At 39.5% G+C, this 21,612-nt stretch overlaps 1 protein-coding gene across 2 annotated transcripts in view; it reads right to left on the bottom strand.

The window, feature by feature from the left end:
* The window catches only part of MTMR10 (myotubularin related protein 10), a 54,431-nt gene extending 36,272 nt beyond the window's left edge, over positions 1 to 18,159 (bottom strand). The window contains exons 1-2 of one of the 2 annotated variants that reach the window (XM_017649798.3): positions 17,921 to 18,159; positions 17,267 to 17,327 (exon numbers count right to left, since the gene is read on the bottom strand). In XM_017649798.3, coding sequence (XP_017505287.1) covers positions 17,267 to 17,327; positions 17,921 to 17,980 — 121 coding nt within the window. In that variant the 5' untranslated portion in view covers positions 17,981 to 18,159. Of the gene's footprint in view, positions 1 to 12,233; positions 12,267 to 17,266; positions 17,328 to 17,920 lie in introns of those variants that run through there. The other variant, XM_017649800.3, reaches the window with a different exon arrangement.
* Positions 18,160 to 21,612: the final 3,453 nt, after the last annotated feature.

Genomic DNA, 21,612 nt, shown 5'->3' with positions numbered 1-21,612 from the left:
TATGGAGCTGCTCTCCAGGAACACAGGCTGTGGATGCCATCTTGGTGCCCTCCCTCTGCCTTGCTCAAACTCGCTGGTATTATCCATAAAAGACCTTATATACCCATCTACAGCCCTGATTTTTGCATCTGCCACCCACAGGACATCTCCAGATCACCTGGCTCTGAGAGCCAGCAGGGCTTATGCTTGTGCTCCTATGGAACTGTACATATTCACATTCTTTAAGAAGCTGATGCCTGAGCATCTGGCTTCCAGTCAGTCTGAATCTAGGTACTGAGCTCCTCCTCTTCGGACAATGACAGCTCTTGGCACACCCTAAACTAGTGGGAGCTATTAAAAATATGATAAGCTGCTCGGACAAGCACAAAGGTTTAACAGACAACCAAGAGCTGGGGCAGGGTTGAATGACAGGGTTCACTTCCCAGATAAGACCACCCTTCCAAACTGGGAGAGGTAGTTGTTTCATATACTATACAGAAACCAACACAGAGAGTCAAGCAAAATGGAGAAATACAGGAACATGTTCCAAATAACAGAACAAGATCCTCAGAAAAAATCTATACTGAAACAGACATAAATAATTTCCCAATAAAGAGTTCAAGTAATGGTCATAAAGTTGTCCACCAAACTGGGGAGAAGAATGCCTGAATACAGTACAGTGAGAATTTCAACAAATAGATAGAAAATAGACGGAAGTACCAAACAGAAGTCTCAACACAGAGGGATACAATAACTGCACTGAAAAGAAAACCACAGGGGCTCAGCAGCAGACTAGACGACGCAGAAGCATCAGCCGACTTGACAAGGCAGTGGAATGCACCTGATAAGAGCAGCAAAAAGAAAAAAGAATGAAAATATCCCCTTACCATTTCTTGTAAAGCCACTTCACAAAAAGTGAAGATAACTTAAGGAACTTACGGGACAACATGAAACGGACTAACATTCACATCATAGGGCTCCCAGAAGAACAGAGAGAAAGGGGCAGAAATCTTACTTGAAAGAATACTGGCTGATGATTTACCAAATCTGGGGAAAGAAACCAACAGACACCCAGATCCAAGAAGCTCAGAAAATTCCAAGTAAGAGAAACCCAAAAAGACACACACCAAGACACATTATACTACATATCTTCATGTCATATATACACATATATACACTTGTATATATAATATAAAATCCCAAAAGTTAAATACAAGGAGAAGATCTTAAAAGCAGCAAGAGAAAAACAACTTGTTACGTAAAAGGTCAATCCCACCAGACTATCAGACTTTCAGGAGCAACTTTTCAGGCCAGAAGGGAGTAGCATGATATATTACAAGTGCTGAAAATTTTTAAAATTTCAATCAAGAATACTCTACCTGAGATTAAAGATTAAAAAAAAAAAAAAGAAAGAAAGAAAGGGGGATTACTCCTTGATAGGATAAAACTGTTGGTAAATCAAAGATCAACGCATGCTTTAAATATCCTTAATGTTGATCACTTAAAGGGTGTCAGATGATCAGCTATGGAGGTACTCTTTTCTGATAATATTCCTTTCTCTTAATAAAAAAAAAAAAAAAAGCAGTTCCTGTATGCTGACCTCCAATGAGTTCTGCACAGTGGTATAGAGGGCATGTCAAAGTGTGGGCAAAGGGTCTGTTTGTTTCTATGCAGAAGATCAAGGCCTAGCTTGGCTACCCAGAAAATGAACTAAGATACGATATGAGGCAGAGCTTCCGGCATCAGCAGTCTCTGGAAGACTTGTGCCAGGGGGATGATCATCAAAAAGCCTCCACAGGGATCTGGGCGATGCTGCGGTTGTGGCTGCATCCACCTCATCGTTTCCTGGACTTGCCATTGGAATGAGGAGGGAGATGTCTAGGCTGGCATGTGCATAAAGTGAGACAACGAATTTGACCAGATCTGTACTGTTGGAACTCAACCAGGAGTTGGGAGGGGTGCAAGTTGTAGCACTCCAAAATCTGATGACTATAGACTATCTACGGTTAAAAGAACATATGGGATGTGAACAGATCCCAGAAATGGGTTGCTTTAATTTGTCTGATTTCTCTCAGACTGTTCAAGTACAGTTGGACAATATCCATCATATCATAGACAAATTTTCACAAATGCCTAGGGTGCCTAAATGGTTTTCTTGGCTTCACTGGAGATGGATGGTAATTATAGATTTGCTTTGTTTATGTCACCGTATTCCTATTATGTTAATATGTGAGTGCAAATTAGTTGGTAGTTTAAAACCTGTACATGCTTAAGGTACTCTACAAGAAGATACGTCAAAGAAATAATCAATCCTCCCATGTTTTCTTCCATATGCTACCTCTATAGCTTTTCTTCTTCCTTCCTAATTACAACCCTTAAATAGAATTCGTGCCCATATCGAATTTACCAAGTATCATAAATCCTCCAGGTGGTAAAGATACCTCGAGACAAGTGCTGGGCAGAGAAGCCACAGGGCATAAATCTGCAAAGAAGTAAAAAGCTAACCTTTTCAAACAATATGGCTTCTCTCTCACTTACCAACTTTACATTTCCCTGTATGGCCCCAGAAGATGACTGGTTAGCCAAAGACAGGTAAGATTCCTCAAGGGAGGAACAACCTAAGATAGGCACAGTCGCAGGGGGGCCATCAGGTGAGAAATTGGGGATCAACAGAGGTGAGGCTCAGAACCTCACCCCCCGTTTTGAGAGAAATCTTCTGCATCCGTGGATGTTTTGCTGCCCTTGTCCAGCTTGGATTAATACTTAGTCCATAGGCACACACCTGATCATCTACATTTGCCCTCTTACAGTACTAAACTATGTTTTCTACCTTTATCTTGCATCTACCTACCACTTCAGCATTTTATTAAAAATAAAAATAATAATAATAATAAAGGGAGAAATGTGGGATCAACATATAAATCAAGTATAAAAATCAAACGAATATTCATATTTGACCTGATTGTTTATAGTTCATAATGCGTGATCAAAACCGAAAGTTTCTGTGATGACTGCCCTTGTACTGTTCACCATGTAAGAATTTATTCACTATGTAAGAACTCGTTCACCATGTAAGAACTTGTTCATTATGCTTCAGAAGATTGGAGACTGACGAGAATTAGGCTTGAGATGGATTAATGATTGTACATTGAGCATTGACCCCCCTATACAGAATTTTATTGTTGTTAACAACCATTTGATCAATAAATATGAGAGATGCCCTCTCAAAAAAAAAAAAAAAGAATACTCTACCTGGCAAAGCTATCATTCAGAAGTGGAGAGAAACAGTTTTCCATGCAAGCAAAAACTAAAGGAGTTCATCACTATGAAAGTGGCTTTACAAGAAATGATAAAAGGACTTCTTTAAGATGAAAAGAAAAAGGGTACTAATCAGTAACAAGAACACATGAAAGAATAAATCTCATTAGAAAGATAACAATAGAGTAAAGGTGGTGGGTTAATTACTTAAAACGCTACTAAGAAGATTAAAAGACGTAGTAAAATTAAAACTGCAATAATTAGTTAACAAATACACAAGATAAAAGAATATGAAATGTGACATCAAAAACATAAAACATGGGTGGGGAGAATAATAATGTTGAGCTTTACAATGGGATCAAATTTAAGTTGTCACCAACTTAAAATAGACTGTTATAGGTATAAGTTATGATATGTGAGCCTCATGGTAACACAAAGCAAAAACCTATAGTAAATGCACAAAAGAAAAAGAAAGGAATATAAGCATACCACTAAAGAAAGGACTCAAAGCACAAAGAGAGCAACATAAGAAGAAAGGAATAAAGAATCATAAAAACAGTCAGAAAACAATTAACGAAATGACAATAAGCACATACCTATCAATAATTACTTTAAATGTAAATGGATTAAATTCTCCAAAGAAATGGAATAGCTGAATCATAAAAAAAACAAGACCTATCTATTCACTGCCTACAAGACTCCCTCTAGATATAACGACACACACAGACTGAAAGTAAAGGGATAGAAAAAGATAGTCTATGCAAACGTAAACCAAAAGAAAGCGAAGTGGCTATTCCCAGGCAAAATACACTTTAAAGACTGTGATAAAAAACAAATAAGGGCATAATGTAATGATAAAGGAGTCAATCCAAGAAGACATCACATTTGCAAATACTTATGTACCCAACATAGAAGCACCTAAACATAGAAAGCAAATATTAACAGACCTAAAGGGAGAAACAGACAGCAATACAGTAACAGTAGGAGACTTTAATCCATGATTACCAACAGATTGAATCAATTACTAAAACCAGATGAGGATGCCACAAAAAAATTACAGACCAGTATCCCTGATGAACATAAGATACAAAAATCCTCAACAAAGTACTAGCAAACTGAATTCAACAATATATTAAAAAGATTGTACAGCACCATGATCAAGTGGGATTTATTCCAGGAATAGAAAGATGGTTCAACATCTGCAAATCAAACAATGTGATATACCACATTAACAAAATAAAAGGGTAAAAATCATATGATCACTTCAATAGATGCAGAAATAGCATTTGACAAAATTCAACTCCACTATTATGACAAAAACTCTCAACAAAGCAGGTATAAAGGGAACATACCTCAACATAAGAAAAGTTACATATGACAAGACCACAGCTAACATACTGAACAGTGAAAAGCTGAAAACTTTTCCTTTAGGATAGGGAAGAAGACAAAGATGCCTGTTGTTGCCACTTTTATTTAGCATAGTATTAGAAGCCCTACCCACTGCAATTAGGCTAATTAGCAATTAGAAAAAGAAATAAGAGGCATCAAATTGGAAAACAAGAGGTAAAATTGTCAGTATTGGAAGATGACATATTATATACAGAAAACTCTGAAGATACCAGCAAAAAACCATTGGAACTAATTAAATGATTTCAGTGCAGTTGCAGAATACAAAATCAATACACAAAAATCTGTTGCACTTCTATGCAATAATAAACTACCAGAAAGAGATATTAAGGAAACAATCCCATTTACAACTGTGTCAAACAGAATAAAATATCTAGTGATGAATCTAACCAAGGAGGTGAAAAACCTGTATGACCTGAATGACTGTAAGACATTAATGAAAGGAACTGAAGATGACATAAATAAACTTATACTCCTTGTTCATAGAAAGAATTGTTATTAAAATGGCCCTACTACCCAAAGTAATCTACAGGTTCAATGCAACCCTATCAAAATTCCAATGACATTTTTCATAGAAATAGAGTAAACAATCCTAAAATTTATATGGAACCATATAAGATCCTAAATAGGCAAAGCAATCTTGAGAAAAAAGAACAAAAGTGGAAATATCACAGTCCCTAATTTTAAACTATATTAAAAAGCTATAGTAATTAAAACAATATGGTATTGGCCTAAAAACATAAACACAGATTAATAACCCCAAATTAAACCCACACATATATGGACAATTAATTTACAATAAACGGGACAACAACATACAATGGGGAATGGATGTGTCTTCAGTAAATGGTGTTGGGAAAATGGACGGCCATATCCAAAGAGTGAAACTGGACCACTACCTTACACTAGACACAAAAATCAACTCAAAATGGATTAAAGCCTTGACTGTAAGATCTGAAGCCATAAAACTCCCAAAAGAAAACACAGGCAGTAAGCTTCTTGACATAGATCTTGGTGATGATTTTTTTAATCCAACACCAAAAGCAAAAACAACAAACAAGTGGACCACATCAAACCCCTTCACAGCAAAGCAAACCCTTAACAGAATGAAAAAGCAACCTACTGAATGAGGGAAAATAAACAATGTATCTGATAAGGGGCTAATACTCAAAATAAAATATCTAAAAATACATGTAACTATCATATAATATTCAAAATATATTTCTAAATTTAATATCTAAAACATCATACAACAGAAAAAAACACAATTTGATTAAAAAATGGGCAATCTGCATAGACACTGTTCCAAAGAAGACATACAGATGGCCAACAGGCACCTGGGAAGATGGCTCTACATTATTATCTTCAGGGAAATGCAAGCCAAAATCACTGAGATACCACCTCACACCTGTTTAGAATGGCTATTACCAAAAAGACTAGAAATAAGAAGTGCTGACAAGGATGTGGAGAAAAAGGAACACTGGTGCACTCTTAGTAGGAATGTAAATTGCCACACCCACTTTGGAAAATAGTATGGAGGTTCCTCAAAACCTTAAAAATTGAACTGCCATATGATCCAATAATTCTACTTCTGGGTATTTATCCAAAGAAAATGAAAACACTAACTTGAAAACATAAGTATCCCCATGTTCACTACAACATTATTTACAATAGCCAAGATAAGGAGACAACCTAAATGTCCATTGGTAGATGAATGCATAAAGAAAATTTGGCACATATATGCAATTATTCAGCCATAAAAAAGAATGAAATCTTGCTATTTACAATAACATGGATGGATCTTGAAGGCATTATCTTAAGTGACATAAGTCACAGAAAAAGACAAATAATGTATGATCACTCATACATGAGGAATCTAAAACCAAAACCAAAAGGTCAAGGTCACAGATACAGAGAACAATCTGGTGATTGCCAGAGGCAGGGGGATGGGGAGTTGAAGAAATGAAAGAACTGTTTTTGTTCTGTTTTCCAGCTTAAATAAATTGCATTTAAAAAAATAATTTCAAAATTAAAATATATTCCATAAAGTCAAATCAAGTTTCTCTCTGCACTCAAATTATAACTTGGTTGGCAAAAAAAGTGTGAAATACAGTTTTAGAATTAAAAGGAAAGATTAAAGAAATACAAGAAGTCAAAAAAAGTTACAGTGTGATTTAAAAGGAATAATATTGTACAATTTATTTAAAACTTGGTCATCATTAAACCTTACTTTCAAGATCTAAAACCAACTAGATCCAAGGACATTTTTAGGCAATCCATCCAGAGTCAATAGAAAAGTTTGGATACTGATCTACTCTATTTCTATCATTATAAAAACCTTAACAGTGATGGACAGAACCTGTTTGCTAACAAACCCCCAATACCTACCAATTCAAGAATGCAATTATAAGTCTTAAAACAATCCTCTCTCTTAACAAAAATCTTATAATAAATTTGAGCTGCAATAACTTTAATTCAATGTTTTTAAAAATGCACACACGTGTTAACAGCAGCAACCTAACACTTACCTGAAGATTTAATTCAAATTTACTCACATCAAATTCTGGGCTCAAACCATTTGAGTAATTTTTTATTCTAAAGAGAAGCCTTCTCCACACAGCCTGTAAAGCCCTGCACCTCAGCCCGCCACTATCCTCCTCACCATCCCCCTGTAGCCACAATGCCCTTCTAATCCCTTACAGGGACCACACTGCTTCCACTGATGGGGTCTTTGCACATGTTTCCATTTCCTGGAACATTCTTTCCTCCTCACTTAGCCCAATCATTTCCTTAGGAATGCCTTAAAAGAAAACAAAAACAAAAAAACTCTCCTTGCCTAGATTTAAATCCCTCAATCATAGCATTACATATTTGTAATTCCTAGCTAGTATTTATCACAGCTACAATTATATATGTATTTTAAAATCAATGCTTATCTCACCTTCAGAATGGTATGCTATATAATGGTAGAAAATGGACTTTTTTTCAATGCTGAAATTTTAGTTCCTAGATGAATGCTAGCACAAATGAGTGCTGAACTCATCAATGAATGAAATCACTGCTCTACTTCTCATTCATCAAATCACCACCACCAACTGAAGAGAAGCTGTTTCAGACAGAACAGAACCAGTAATTTAATACAGCCAAGAAGCCAAGTGGGTTGGGAGGTAAGTAATGTACAGGTAAACTTACACGAAGTTAAAAAAATCATAGAACTGCTACTGCTTGCCTACCACATGCACAGAGGACTGTAAATGTAGCAATGGGAGTTTCTCAACAATTTCCTGTCTGATTCTTTCAACAACCCATAAGGTAAGAAAGGCAGATAAGGGACTTGGACCCAAAGAGGTTAAATCACTTCCCAAGATCTTAAAAATAAGAAGTAAATCTGAAACTTACAACTAAGTGCTCTAATTTCAAATCCAATACTTGTTTCCCTACATTTATACAAAACTAAACATAATGTACTAAGATACTGCAAGAACCATAACTGAATTAAAGATTCAAAATACTAGTCTTAACTGGATTCTAATGAGAAAAAAATTTTAAATAACAAAAATATACATTGAAACTTAACAAATAATTCAAATACATAAAATTTAAATCTTCCATATTTCTTGAACGTGATACTTACCAACTCCCATATCAGAATCCAGGCCAGTGAATACTCAAACCCTTTCTCCCCACCAAATCTTAGTTAGCTACCAATTACAAGAGGAAAATTAACTTGAAAAGAAAAAAAAAACAACCCACAAAAACCCCATTAAACTAATTATTCTCAGTTCAGACAGTCAGAGGGCGTACTCCTGTAACAGACTTCTTTCTACCCAAACTGCCAGCACACAAACGTGACCTACATCACCTGTGCCACTTTTAAACAGCCACCGCATCCCACCGACTCTCAAAACAGTGCTATACAAATTCATCCAGATGTGACACTAAAGACTCAAACATATTTCTAAGTATGTCATATTCAAATGAAAGTTTATTTAAAAGAAAAGAAAAAGCCATAGCACAGGGTTTCAGTTCCTAAGAAGGGAAGCAGAGGTAATGGGAAGACATGGAGGTCTTGTGGGACAGCACATGGCAGCCTCATAGTACCACCAGCCAATTTTATTTATGATGCACACACTCAAGGATAGCCATTTTTCTTTGTAAACTGATTCTCTTACCAATGCACAAATATAAAATGTCAAGCATATGAATACAGTGAGGATGAGACAAAGATAAAAGGAGAATGCATTTAATTAGAAGTCCAGTGGTTGGCCAACCAACCACAGTCCATGGCTTAATCTAGCCCCCAGTTTTCATAAATGAAATTTTATTAAAACATAGCCATATTCATTTGTTTGTGTACTGTCTATGCCTTCATGGAACAAAGGCAGAGCTGAGTCCTTACAGCCTATAATGTCTGGAATATTCACTGTCCGGTACTTTGCAGAAGTTTGCTAACCCTTGTGGTAGAGTTGGTTACTTAAGTAAAATTTTGTAAAACAAGGCTTAGAAGATGCATTTAGGTTCCCATCAGAGGGCAGGTATTTTCAATCTGTAATGGTGTGGTGTTTTTAGAGAGCTCTGGAGGCCCACTCAGTAGAGATGACCACGAATACCTTTCTCCTGGAATGTGTGAGAATCAAGTCAAAAGACTCCCAATGAGCTACAGCACTCAGCAGAAAGATGGAAACCCAGGCTCTACTACCCACACTCCATCACAGAGAAAGCAAATACATCACAAATCTCACAGTCGGTGAACTAGATTAGAATCTGAGATACCAGTATAAAGTCAAGTTTATCTTAATATATATACAGTTGGAGAGATAAAGAATTAGATGTGTATATATGCGGGTTAGCATACATGTGTATATTTTCTACTCTGTCCCCTGAAAGCATAATAGTGACACTGGAGCAACAAAGATCTTGGTATTTAAATACCAGTCTCTAATAAAGGAACCAAGCTCCTTAGAGAAATGTCTGATTCCAGGGCTGGGGCAGAGGGAACACAAGATGGATCTAGAACCTCTGGCAGTTCTAGAATTCCACAAAGGAAGGGGAAAAGAGAGAAAGAGAGGGGGAAAGAGGACATTTCCAAAGGAATCAGAGCCAACCATGAAAGAGTTCATCATCAGTCGATCTGAGATGGAGAAACTCAGAATGAAGAGGCTAAGGAGACATGATGACTAAATGCAATATGGTATCCAGAATGGGACTGTGGAATAACGGACATTAGTGGAAAAACTAGGGAAATGTGAATAAAATTAATAGTTTAGTTAATAGCACTGTTTATCTCTTAATTTACCAAGGTTTGTAAGATATCAACATTAGGGAAAGCTGGGTGAAGAGTATATGTTAGCTATCTATACTTTTTCATACTTCTCTTACAAATCCAAGTCACTTAAAAATAAAACTACTGAAGAAAAAAAGGGGCAAAAAACACAAAATTAACAATAACAAAAGTAAAACAGGGACTCTCTGGGCTATGGTCTTTAAAGAAAATAAGTGACACACAGCCTTCCCTTCGAGTGGAGACTGGAATTAGCTGTTGGGAGAGAAAGAAGTAGGGTGGGATGGAGGGGAAGAAGAAATGGAGGGTACTTCTGGGGAAATGCTATGTTTGGATCTTATAATAAGCATATAATTAAGTGTCAGGTTACCCTGGCTTGTGTTTTATTTGACAATACTAAATTTTGTTCACATGAAACCAGTCTTAAAGGTATTTGGATCATGGAGCACAGCTGTCTACTCAGACATTACAAGAGAGAAGGCACACTAAGTAGGAGCTACCAGAAACTAATGCCGTGTCCTGCAAGACTGCCGGCCAGTAAAGGAGCTTATCAACAAGGAAGAAACTGATACAAAGTGGCCTCTTCCTAGAGAGCACAGATATATGAAGAGAATACCTAGACTGCTCTTACTACATCTTAAATTAGTGACCGTGAAGAGAAAACTAACAAAAGCTTTAAAACTCCGGAAGATATCAACTTTTCAGAGACAGTCCTCCTGGGTCGTCAGGAAGCAGAGCTGTAGACAGGTTCACTGCGCCTCGTGAGAATGACTGAGCTCATCTCTCCCAGCTCTGCGCTCAGTGCCCGGAAGCTGACAGCCTGCAATCAGTTGTGGTGGGAGGATTTGCACCACCAAGCACTTTCCAGCAGACCACTGGTGGGAAGCTATACGGAAGCCTCACAGAAGATTAAAAAAATAGGAAATTAGCTTCAGTGTGGGGTAAGCAAAAAAGCACCAGAGAAAAAGCTATCTAAATTAGAAGGTGATGGGCCAAGAGTTTCTACTACAACCTGTGAAAGAATCAAGAAACATCAAAGTTTGTTTTTTTAAGACCCTACTATCTGTAAAGATAAGTAAGAAAGGAAACAAAATACATCTCCAAGTCGTATAGCTAGAAAAGTTTTTTAACTTCCCAAGTACCCCCCAAAAATCATCATTACTACCTTTCATAATACCTCACACATTTAGAAAGTCAATACATGTTTGATGAATAAAAATAATTTTTCTCATAAATCTAAGCTCGAAAAATAGTTAAAACAAAACCTTACTGCACACAGTGGTTAATTACCCCATGTAATGAGTTTAGGCCAAAAGCGTAATTCAATCTGTAGTTCTACATACAGTGACTGACTGTCTCAGACTGCCTGGGACTGATGGGATTCCTAGCATACAGGACTTTCACTACTAAAACCAGGACAGTCATGGGCAAAATGGGACCAGTGATTACCTTACCAGGATATAAATTCTAGAATTAAGGTAGCCTAAGAATTATTAAGGGAAGTTTAAACTATATAGAAGACAAACACAAAACATCTGATGCTGTCACTGGTACTAACGGTCTAATTCTGCAGGCCATACAATATAGAAAAGCATGCAATCAGGTACTGTACGTCTGAAGTGCCACCTAAGACTGGGGCTGGGGTAAGGCCTGCAGTACAGACCTCAGAAAGAAACTACAAAGAAATCTTGAAGGCAGAGGAGGGCTGAAATAGAATGCGTGGTAGCAGTAACAAAGGCCTGAATAAGGAACAAGGCATCTGGGAAAGAGCGGGCAGCCAGAATGACTGAAGCAAACATACTGGGAAACACTGCAGAGGTCAGCAGGGTGGACGGTTAGCAAATTAAAGGTCAAAGAATTTGGATTTTATCCTGTCTTTTAAGCAGGATTTTACTTACGGAGGTTCATGAGTTCCTGAGGTACACAGAGACTAAGTCAGGAGTAAGGAGGTGAGTAACAAAATGCTGGTCCTGCAGCAGCTGCTTAAGGAGCAGATAAACGCCTCCAAACACTCTGATGCTAAGGTACTGCCACTGGTTACACTGTTCAGGGTTCCAAAGGTGAGTTACAAGCAAAGGCATCTATGAACTATAATACTACCAAAACCCATCTATGATCATCTCTAAAGCCTATATATAAAATGGTATTAAAAAGGAAAACAAAACATAAAATACCCAAAAGAGAAAGTCTCTACCTTTAAGATTCACAATTGAATTGAGGAAATAAGAACTACAGTGAAGCAGAAAACAAAAACAGCATATAGACGGTCCAAACAGTGAAAATTTAAAAAATAAACAACATATCTTACCCAACAATGGCTATTTTCATTTTCCAGATGGTCCAAGGTCATTTGCTTTTCTGATCTGATTACAAAAGACTCTGACAATCAGTGCATTCATTATTAATCTTACAGATAACCTCAATAATTGAAGTGCTGCTGGCCTTGAAGATGGAAGAGGAACAAGCTGAGCTGACAATGCAGACTCAGCACACAGGCTGAGGCTCAGCAGGCCTCAAGATGCGGAGCACAAGTCACTTCCTGACAGCACCCCACCCCCACCCTGAATACAGCTTCCGTGATCTTCCTCTAAGCTCTTCTCCACTGGAGCATTTTCCCAATGAACTGAAACTAAGGGCAGGCACCTGTATTTTTCAGCTTTTTACTCCTCTGCCAAGCAGTATAGAGCATGCTCCCAATACCTGCTGAACAAATTACTCATTATCGTTAGCCACTGAATTTCAAGTCATCCTCCCTTGTACTCCAAGGATCCTTAAAAAGATCATGTCCCAGCACAGAACAGAGGTCATCAGGCCCCACTCCCTGCACGTCTCACATCCTCATGACCAAGCCACCAGAATTCCACCAGCCTCTGCTTCAGCACAGCACAGGCAGTGACAGAAGTCCACTACCTCCCAAGACATCCCATTTTCTGGCAGCTGAAATTGAAAGCTGCTCCGCAAGTTGGGTCAAAATCTGTCACTGCTGTGCAAAGGGCAGAGCCAAGGACAGAGATCTTTTTACCTCACTAGAGAACTCCCTCTAGGCGGACATCCAATCCACCCTCTATCCAATTCCAAAGCATAAATCTGGACCCTAATGCACCAGTGCAGTCAGGTAGGCCCTGCCATTTAGTGGGTAAAGACACAGCTAGGAGTTGGGCACAGAATTCTAGCTCTGCCCTTTAGCTGTGCGATACTGGGCAGGTTACTTAACTTCTGCAACTATAGTTCTCTCATCTGTCAAATGAAGGTGAATTGGTACCTACCTGTTAGGGTTATTAGAAGTAACCTCCTCTAAGCTGTGTAATACACACACACACACACATAATATATATATAATGTATAATACATATATCATATACATATATGTATCATGTTAGTTAAAGATCTAAGTTGAAAGTTTCAAAAACATGCCTAGAACTAGCTTAGCAAAAAGAAGAATTATGTGGCTTTTGTGTCAGTTAGACTTCAAGGACAAGGTAAACCAGGAATCTGACCACCATCAGAATAGTCCCTTTGCCTCTGCTGCCCTAATGGGTGACTTCATTCTTCTGCCCAGGTTTTCTGGAACTCTGGGTCACTCACAGCATTACCAAAAAGGATCTCTTTCCTTAGTACCAATCTTGAAAATATGCAAAGGCAGACCTGTGCTCATCTTGCAGTCTAGGGGTGGGTTATTATTCTTGCTGGCAACATGAGAAAAAAACTAAAGTTGAGTGGAGATGAGGAAGATCAACTTGCCGAAAAAGGAACAGCACATTTTTTGGAAGACAGTGAAAGACTCCCAGGCAGATAAAAAAAACACGAAAAAACAACCCAGAACAAAACACAAACAAAACCCCAAACTTGATGTTCTCTGTGAATGCTTATTAAGTCATTATCTATAATATTAAAATAATAAGTACTTATATAAATATAATAAGTGGTTTGCCGTTCAGATTCCACAAACCAGGTAAACTGCAGGAATAATTCAGGGACCCAACAGTTTTTAACCTTTCATTTTGCTAATTTAAAAACCTTTTTAAAGCCACAGTTACTATCACCATCATTTAACAAAAGAATGTATGAACACCAAAGAATATGGAAGGACATAATCTCAGAATAAAGGAAAATCCTTTGAATTAAATCAATTTAGCTTCATGGAAAAAAAAAGTTTGCATTTTCCTCAACTTTCTCCATCTAACCAAGGGCTGGTAAAAGCCTCACCTAGATCAGATGCCAGTCAGGACTGGCTAGAATTTGGGAAACACAGATCTAGGTTACAATCTTCTGCCTTGCCCCCAGCCATGCTGCAATCCAGGCACACAAGTCCTCCAGTACTTACCCCATCTAGCACAGAGCCAGGCACCCACCTGGTACTCACATGCTCAGGGGACTGCTTCACCAGTCCAGCAGCTGTCAAAAAAAGACAGGAGCACAGTCTGGCAGCACTTACACACACACACACATTTAAACATTCAAACTCTCCCTATTTTCATAAGAATTGGGGTGATCTTATACACATACAACACAATCATTAAAAGAATGAGTCATGTCATGATGAGAAGATGAAGAGAAAGCCTGAGCAAAGGCTAGCTGCTTTGACAGCTAGCAACATATTTCAATTCCAGACTTAGATATAATTCTCTTGAGAACTGTGGCTCTGGGAGAGAGCAGAGACACACAGCATACAATGTCAATCTTCCTGTTACTACTAATTCTGAGAGCTGGTCTGTCTGCCTGTGTGTGTGGCTATGGTAACAATTTAAGCAGGTGGTCTAAGGGGTTCTTTCATTCAGTCATTCACTTAGTCAACATCTCAATACACTATTTCAGACATCAGGGCCACAAAGCTGAATTAGGTTCAATCTCCATCACAAGGAGGTTCATAAACAAGGCACGCTGAAAATTACTAACATAAACCACAATCTAAACTAAATTACTAGTCAGTCCTATTTTCTTCAGTTCGTAAAAGATGAAGATCATTTTAAATTTAGCCTTAAGTTTCAACAGAGCTCGCAGTAACTGCACAAATAAACAATTGATTTTGTGTCTAATTTTCATCTGCTTATTGAATTAAAAGTTCAAACTCTGGGCAACTGAAGTAGGATATCCTTGAACCCAAGGCATTATGCCAAAGCATAACATGGAATACTGTATCTTTGAACAATTACTTCTTGTTCTCTGTGCCTGTTAAAGCCACAGGTGACTTGGCTAAGTTTTCTCTCCATTTCTGACTATAATGAAGGCCAGAACTGTATCACTATGCCCTTTTAGTAGAAGCCCTAACCTAGGCCCAGGTCTTTAGATCACCAATGCTTCAGTTACTTTCCGCTTGTCTTCCAGATTTCACAGAGTAGTAGCCTGCAGGCCAAAGAAAGGGCAACAGAGGTTCTAGCAGTAGTCAGAGATGTGACAGGAAGGTGAAGCAGGAACGACAGCAAGACCCAGTGGCCAGACAGAGATGGGGAAGAGTAGGGAACGGCCAGGATGAGAAGTAAGATATGAGGTACGGGGAAGGAGAGCAAAAGACAGTAATTTAGGGTTGGCTAAATGTTCTGTAAGGAACAGGTTAGGTACAAACAGAAGGCTGGGTGCCAGAGCCATCACGTGTGGATATACAGAGCCAGTGCAAGAAAAATTAAGAAGGGCTAGAAGATCTAGATTCAGCTGAGACAAGTAAACCACTTAGTCAGGAAATGGATTTACATCTTCCTTAGAAAACTAACCTAGAAAAGGTAAATTTTTAGTTAATTCTACAGAACAGATAATCTTTCACTGTAAAATTCTTCAAGCTTATTGATATTTAGTAACATTTCTCATAAACATATCTTAAATATAAAAGTTAATTTAAAAAATCAGGCACTATCATTTGTAGCTAAGACCATGTTGTTTGTTACTATCAAATCACAATATCAGGAGGGGGGAATCAAAGCCTAATAATAGGGCCTTCAGACAAAGTAAAGGAAGCCTAAGTTCAGTAGCTCACAGGCACTCATTCAAGATGAGTTCTGCTTCTCACAGCTGACTTTTAAATGCCTGGAAGGACTATGACTGAAACATAAAACAGAACAAACACATAGGCAACAAAGGTTACTTATTAATTCTGTTCGCTCAGGAAAAAGTACAAAGGATTATTTAGTATACACTGGTTGGGTAAAAAGCATTAACAAAATACAGGAAAATATTTATAACTAACTCCAAAAATAAAGTTTAAATCAATTCTTAAGGAGTTGGCATAATATGGAACCACAGGCCGATGTTTTTTAAAGTCTTTCGCTATAATATTTAAAACTTTAAAGCACAAAATTTAAAGTAGCCATATTTGTTCAATTACTACCTGTAAAGTTCTAATCACTTCAGAGATTTAGCATTAAGTAATGACTAAGATTTTTAAACATTGATAGATGCCGCAGAAACTGGCATTTGAGTGTACTTCAGGTTTAAAACAGACTTTCCTAAGAATCTGGCTACTTCTCCCAATAATCATATTAAACAACTGAATTTTCCTAGTTATTATACAATTGTCATACAATTCAAATTACCAATCAAATAATATTTTATACGCTTTGGAACGAATAACACCGTCAATCCTTACCCCTACCTTTAAGATCCTCTAAGGTAAATCTTGTAAACCAGTGCTTCTCCGCTGAGATGTAATTCTGCCTCTAGAGGCGCACACACACACAAATGTTCTGGCAAAGTCTGAAGGCACTGTGGTTGTCACCACGAAGAGGTGGGAGAGGATACTACTGGCAATCTAGTGGGTACAGGGCAGGCATGCTGCTAAACAGCCTCAAATGCACAGGACAGCCCCTGTAACAGAGACTATCAGGCCTGAAATGTCCATAGTGCCTCTGTTAGGAAACCTCATTCTACTAAAACAAGCACATTTGCAAACACAGCTGACACCTTCAAAAAACAGCTGCCAAGTAATTCAAAGTTCACTAAGCTTTGTTAATAGTATAGACACCCAGTCAAAATAAAAGTTGCATTTCACACTGTTAAAATAATGACTTGATTATTATTAATGCATGAAGTTGCAGACATGAAAGGCAAAGGGTACTTTCACTACCTAAGCAACCAATGATCGCTTTGAAAAAGAACATTTCAGGTGACAAAAAGGAAATAAATTAATGATATTCTTCAGTTTTCTAAGATGCTTAAATTTCCAAGGACATACACCAATTAATCATTACTTTTTGTTGCTGTCATTTAGTTCTAACCCACTTGTTTCCTATTTCACTGGATAAAAGTTTAACGTAAGGAGAGGAGGAAAGTTAACCACACAGTACTAGTCGGTAGAATAATCCTAGACCAAAGCACATTACTCAAGGTATCTGTTAGAATTATAATGTTTACCTGGCAAAAGCACTGGCTCCAGTTTTTTAATCTTCGGTTCCGAATTAATCTTATCATCCGTCTGAAATATATCAGCAAAACAAATTAAAACAAAAACTCTCCCCCCACCCCGTGAAATATAAAGCAAATTTTAATTTCTAAGGTATGACACATATCCACCTCCCCACCTCCCCCTAAATTCTTTCACATTTTTACCGAGCTCTTTTCAAGACTCGTTCATTATCGACTTGGGAATCTGACAATAAAAATATAAGAACTGCCAATGTCGCTTCCAGATGTTCACATTTAAAGACAGGTAACGTCTTCTACCAGGTGCCCCAAAGCGATGTCATGCCGACTGCCACAGTGGGGACCGTCACCAGATGAAATGCTAAATAAATCCAGCTCTGAACGCTCCCTTGGGTCTCGTCTCAGGGCAAAACTGCGATCCCAGGTCTTCGGGCAGAGAATGGCTGCGGCGGAGTTTTACAAGTTTCCACCGAGCCAGTGGGGACTCCTAAGAAGGCGCGTTTCCCAGCGCCAGGCTCTGGCAGCGGTGAGGCCGGCAACAGGGAAACGGGGGTAGCTTCCCGGGGTCCCCCTGTTCCCGGGGTCGGCCTGGCGGCTCCCCGGAAGCGCCAAGGACAAGGCGCCCGCGAGGAAGGGGTTGTTTACCTGGGGCGGCGGCAGGAGGTAGGACCTGAAGGTGGGTCTGGGCGGCTTCAGGGAGAACATGGTGCCGCCGTCTTTTCGGCCCGGCCCGGTCACAACCCGGGACCGGCCGCGGACCCGCGGCAGCGCTGAGGCCTCCCGACGCCCGCGGGCTTGCAGCGCCCGGTGCGGCCGGCCAGGCCCCGTCTGCGGCCAGCCGGGCCGGGCGGACCGACGGGCGGAGGCTCGGCGGCGCGCCCGCCCGAGCGGGGAGGAGCTGGGGCGGAGCAGGGCCGACGCGAGCGCCGGGGCCCATCCCCGGAAGGGGCCGCGCGCCCCGCCCCGCCCCGCCCCGCGAGACGGCGCGCGCAGGGTCGACGACCGGCCGCTCCCGGCCTCCGGGCCGCGCTGGCGCCGGGACCTCAGCGAGAGCGCCGGCGGGAGCGGAGCCCGGGAGCCATCTTGAGAGCGCAGCCTCGGGACCGCGCCGTGTGGGAGGGACCGGCCCTGGGGAAGCGGCCCCGAGCGGCCCGCGGTGACCAGCATTCAGCGCCGGGTGCCCTGCATGCGATAAGGCCCTTCGAAGGCTCTGCACCTGGGGAAAATAGGCTTCCGTCACCCCGTGTTTCTGCTCAGAGCTTAGAGGCAGGGATGTCCTCCCAGCGGACCGACCGCCGATTTCACTGAGATGGATGCTGAGACGTGCGTGGGCAGCGGGACTATTGACAGATGACTTTGGCAGGCACCCCAGACTCCCTCGGTTTAGTTCAACTCCTACCCTCCTTATAAAACTTTAATGTGGAAAAGGTATTAAGTAAGCTACTCTCCTCTCTTCACTTGCCCATCTTCACTTGTAAAGATACTAGTGAGCGGGTAAACTATCGAAAGCCCAGCAAGACTAAGACCCTATCGGTGTGAGGGGTTACAGCAGGCTGTGAGCGTAATAATCTGCCTGTAAATTGCAAAGAACAGATGAATTTCAGCGTTTCAGGCATTTCTGAAAACATTTCTGAACTGGAGCAGTCTTTGGTGGAATGTCACATTTTGGTGAACCTATTTATTAATACTAGATCCTTCTGCTTTGAAAAATAAAACCCTAATCCAATGTTTTATAGTAAATGTAAGGAAGCTCCAGTGTGGCCACATAAATCACAATCACGGAAGTGTTGCTAATGGAGAATTTTAATTTAAACAAAAATTCAGAGTTATTTTTCTGAAAATTTTTCCTGGATTCAGAATCCTACTGAGCTTTCTCATTGTCTTGTTTGAGAACACATGATTTCATTTGGCTCAGGAACCACCTGCACTTTAAAAATGGTTAAGTCCATTGGGATATAAATTCAGTGTTAAAAACACTTGTACACATACATTTAAAAAAATTTTTATGAACAGTCCATGATTTCTGCACATTAAATGGGTTAAAAATGAAAACAAGCAAAAAGCAAAACTCATTGGATCTGATTTTTGGTAACCAGAGGCAGGAGGTAGGAGGAGGGAGAGTAGAATGAAAATGGCTAAAACACAAACTTCCAGTTATAAGATAAATAAGTATTAGGGATGTAATGTACAGCGTGGGGTCTATAAGTTAACACCACTGTGTGATATCTATGAAAATTATTAAGAAAGTAAGTTCTAAGAGTTCTCATCACAAGGAAATTTTTTTTCGTTTTTTGCTTTCCATTGTGTGTATATATATGTATATATACAGACACATATATGATGGATACTTACTGTATTGCAGTAATCATTTCACAATAAATGTAAGTCAAACCATTATGCTGTACACCTTAAACTTACACAGTGGTGCATATCAGTATTAATCTCAATACAACTGGAAGAAAATTGAAATTTCCACAAATACTCTTCAAGCAATATATGGGCTTTTCTTTATACTTAAATGATTTATTCTGTGATTTGGATTTTTCTATATGGGTTTTCTTAGGATCTACAACTTTAATATATAACCATACAATTGAAAAGCAGAAAAACTTGACTTCCAGATTTGTTGTTGACCTAACCCTAAATTTTATATTTTTGGGTATCTAATTGAATTGGTATTCACAGAATATCACAAACTGTGTGGATTAAACAAGAGAAATTTGTCTGTTATGAAATTCTAGAGGCTGGGAAGTCCAGGATGAAGGTATAGACAAGGTAGGTTTCTGGTGAGAGCTCTCTGAGTGTAAACAGCTCTCAGCTTGTGAACAGTGGCTGTGTCTTCACATGACTGGGTGGGGGGAGGAGAAAGAGAGAGAACACCCTGCCGTCTCCTCTTAGGAGTAAGGTTACTTGCCTCCTGATGGCACTGTCTCCAAATACAGTCACACTTGGTGTTGGGACTTCAACATGAATTTTGGGAGGATAAAATGTAGTCCATAGCATTAATCTCTTTGATTCTCTGTGTGTATCCCCTTCTTTTGGCACTAATGTCACTATTTTGCCCTCCTATTTCTGACTCCATTTCCATTATTGGTTCTTCTGTCATGGGGGGATAATGGCATTCCTATAGACCATTTCCTTTTCCCTGAGAAGAGAAGAAAAGAGCTAGTATTTCTGGAATGCCTAATAAGTACTTTATCTATTCCTTCACTCAGCTACCAAATTTCTGTTGAGTGCTAACTTTGTGCTGAAAATTATTCAGGCCACTAAGAGGACAAAATTCCTGCTTCCATGACATTTTCATTATGGGTAGAAAGATACATATAGCATGTCAAATGGTAATATGTGCCATGAAAAATAAAACATGGGAAGAGGATGAGGGTTCTATTTTTTTGATAGGAGGTAGGGTGTGGTCATGGAAAGGCTTTCTGACAAAATGACGGTTGAGCAGAGACCAAAGGGAGAGAGGGAGCAAATCAGGTAAAAATCAGAAGGAAGAGCATTGTGGGCAGAGGGGAAAGCAGGGCAAATGCCCTGATGTGAGAGCCTGCCTGGTGTGCTTGAGTCCATTGAGGCAGAAGCAGCCTAATCCAGTGGGAGAGGAGGTCAGAGAGAAAGGACAAGCCACATTACATAGCGCCTGCAAGTTGAGAAAATCTTTTGCAATAATTTGAGCTGGGAGTGACATGATGTGACTGACATTTTAAAATAATCACTCCCACTGCTCTAGAGGTACAGCAGAATAGAAGCTGATTGACTAGATGTAGGGCATTAGAATAGTCCAGATAAAGGAGGGTGATGGTGGTAGCAGTGGAAGAGGTAAGAGGTGGTTATGCACTTTGTAATGTCTACAAAACTGTGCCATTGCCTGGGTATATGGTCCTTTAAGATGGCTGTTAAACAATTTTTAAAAATCTGTATCTGAAGGGACATTCTGTGAAGGTGACAGTGGCATGATAATTGTTCAGTCTTGCCATAAAAACAGACAAAGCAACTATAAAGCGAAACCAAAAACTCATGGACATCTCAGACAATTCTAAATGAAAGAGTCTCTCCATGATCTCCAATGTATAGGCAAGCGAGGACAAGTCAGTAGCAGTTACCAGGACCTTTGTGGTATCAGCAAAAGGAATCAGTGAAGCATCTGGAGAACTTGAAATTAGCCAGAAGGTATTCCTTGGAAGGCCCAGCCAGAAAAGAGAACAGCAGCTGACATAGAAAGGGGGTGTTTGTCATTTCTAATAGCATGAGAGTGCAAGGGTCTCATTGTGGGGGGCTGGAACAGTATAGTTGTAGGAACTCTATACGTGACATACCAGTGTTTGGTAGAAAGATAG

This window comes from Manis javanica, chromosome 18, assembly GCF_040802235.1.
Source record: "Manis javanica isolate MJ-LG chromosome 18, MJ_LKY, whole genome shotgun sequence".
Classification (NCBI taxonomy): Eukaryota; Metazoa; Chordata; class Mammalia; order Pholidota; family Manidae; genus Manis; species Manis javanica.
Note: the sequence above shows the minus strand (reverse complement) of the source record. Positions and strands in the feature narration are given on the sequence as shown.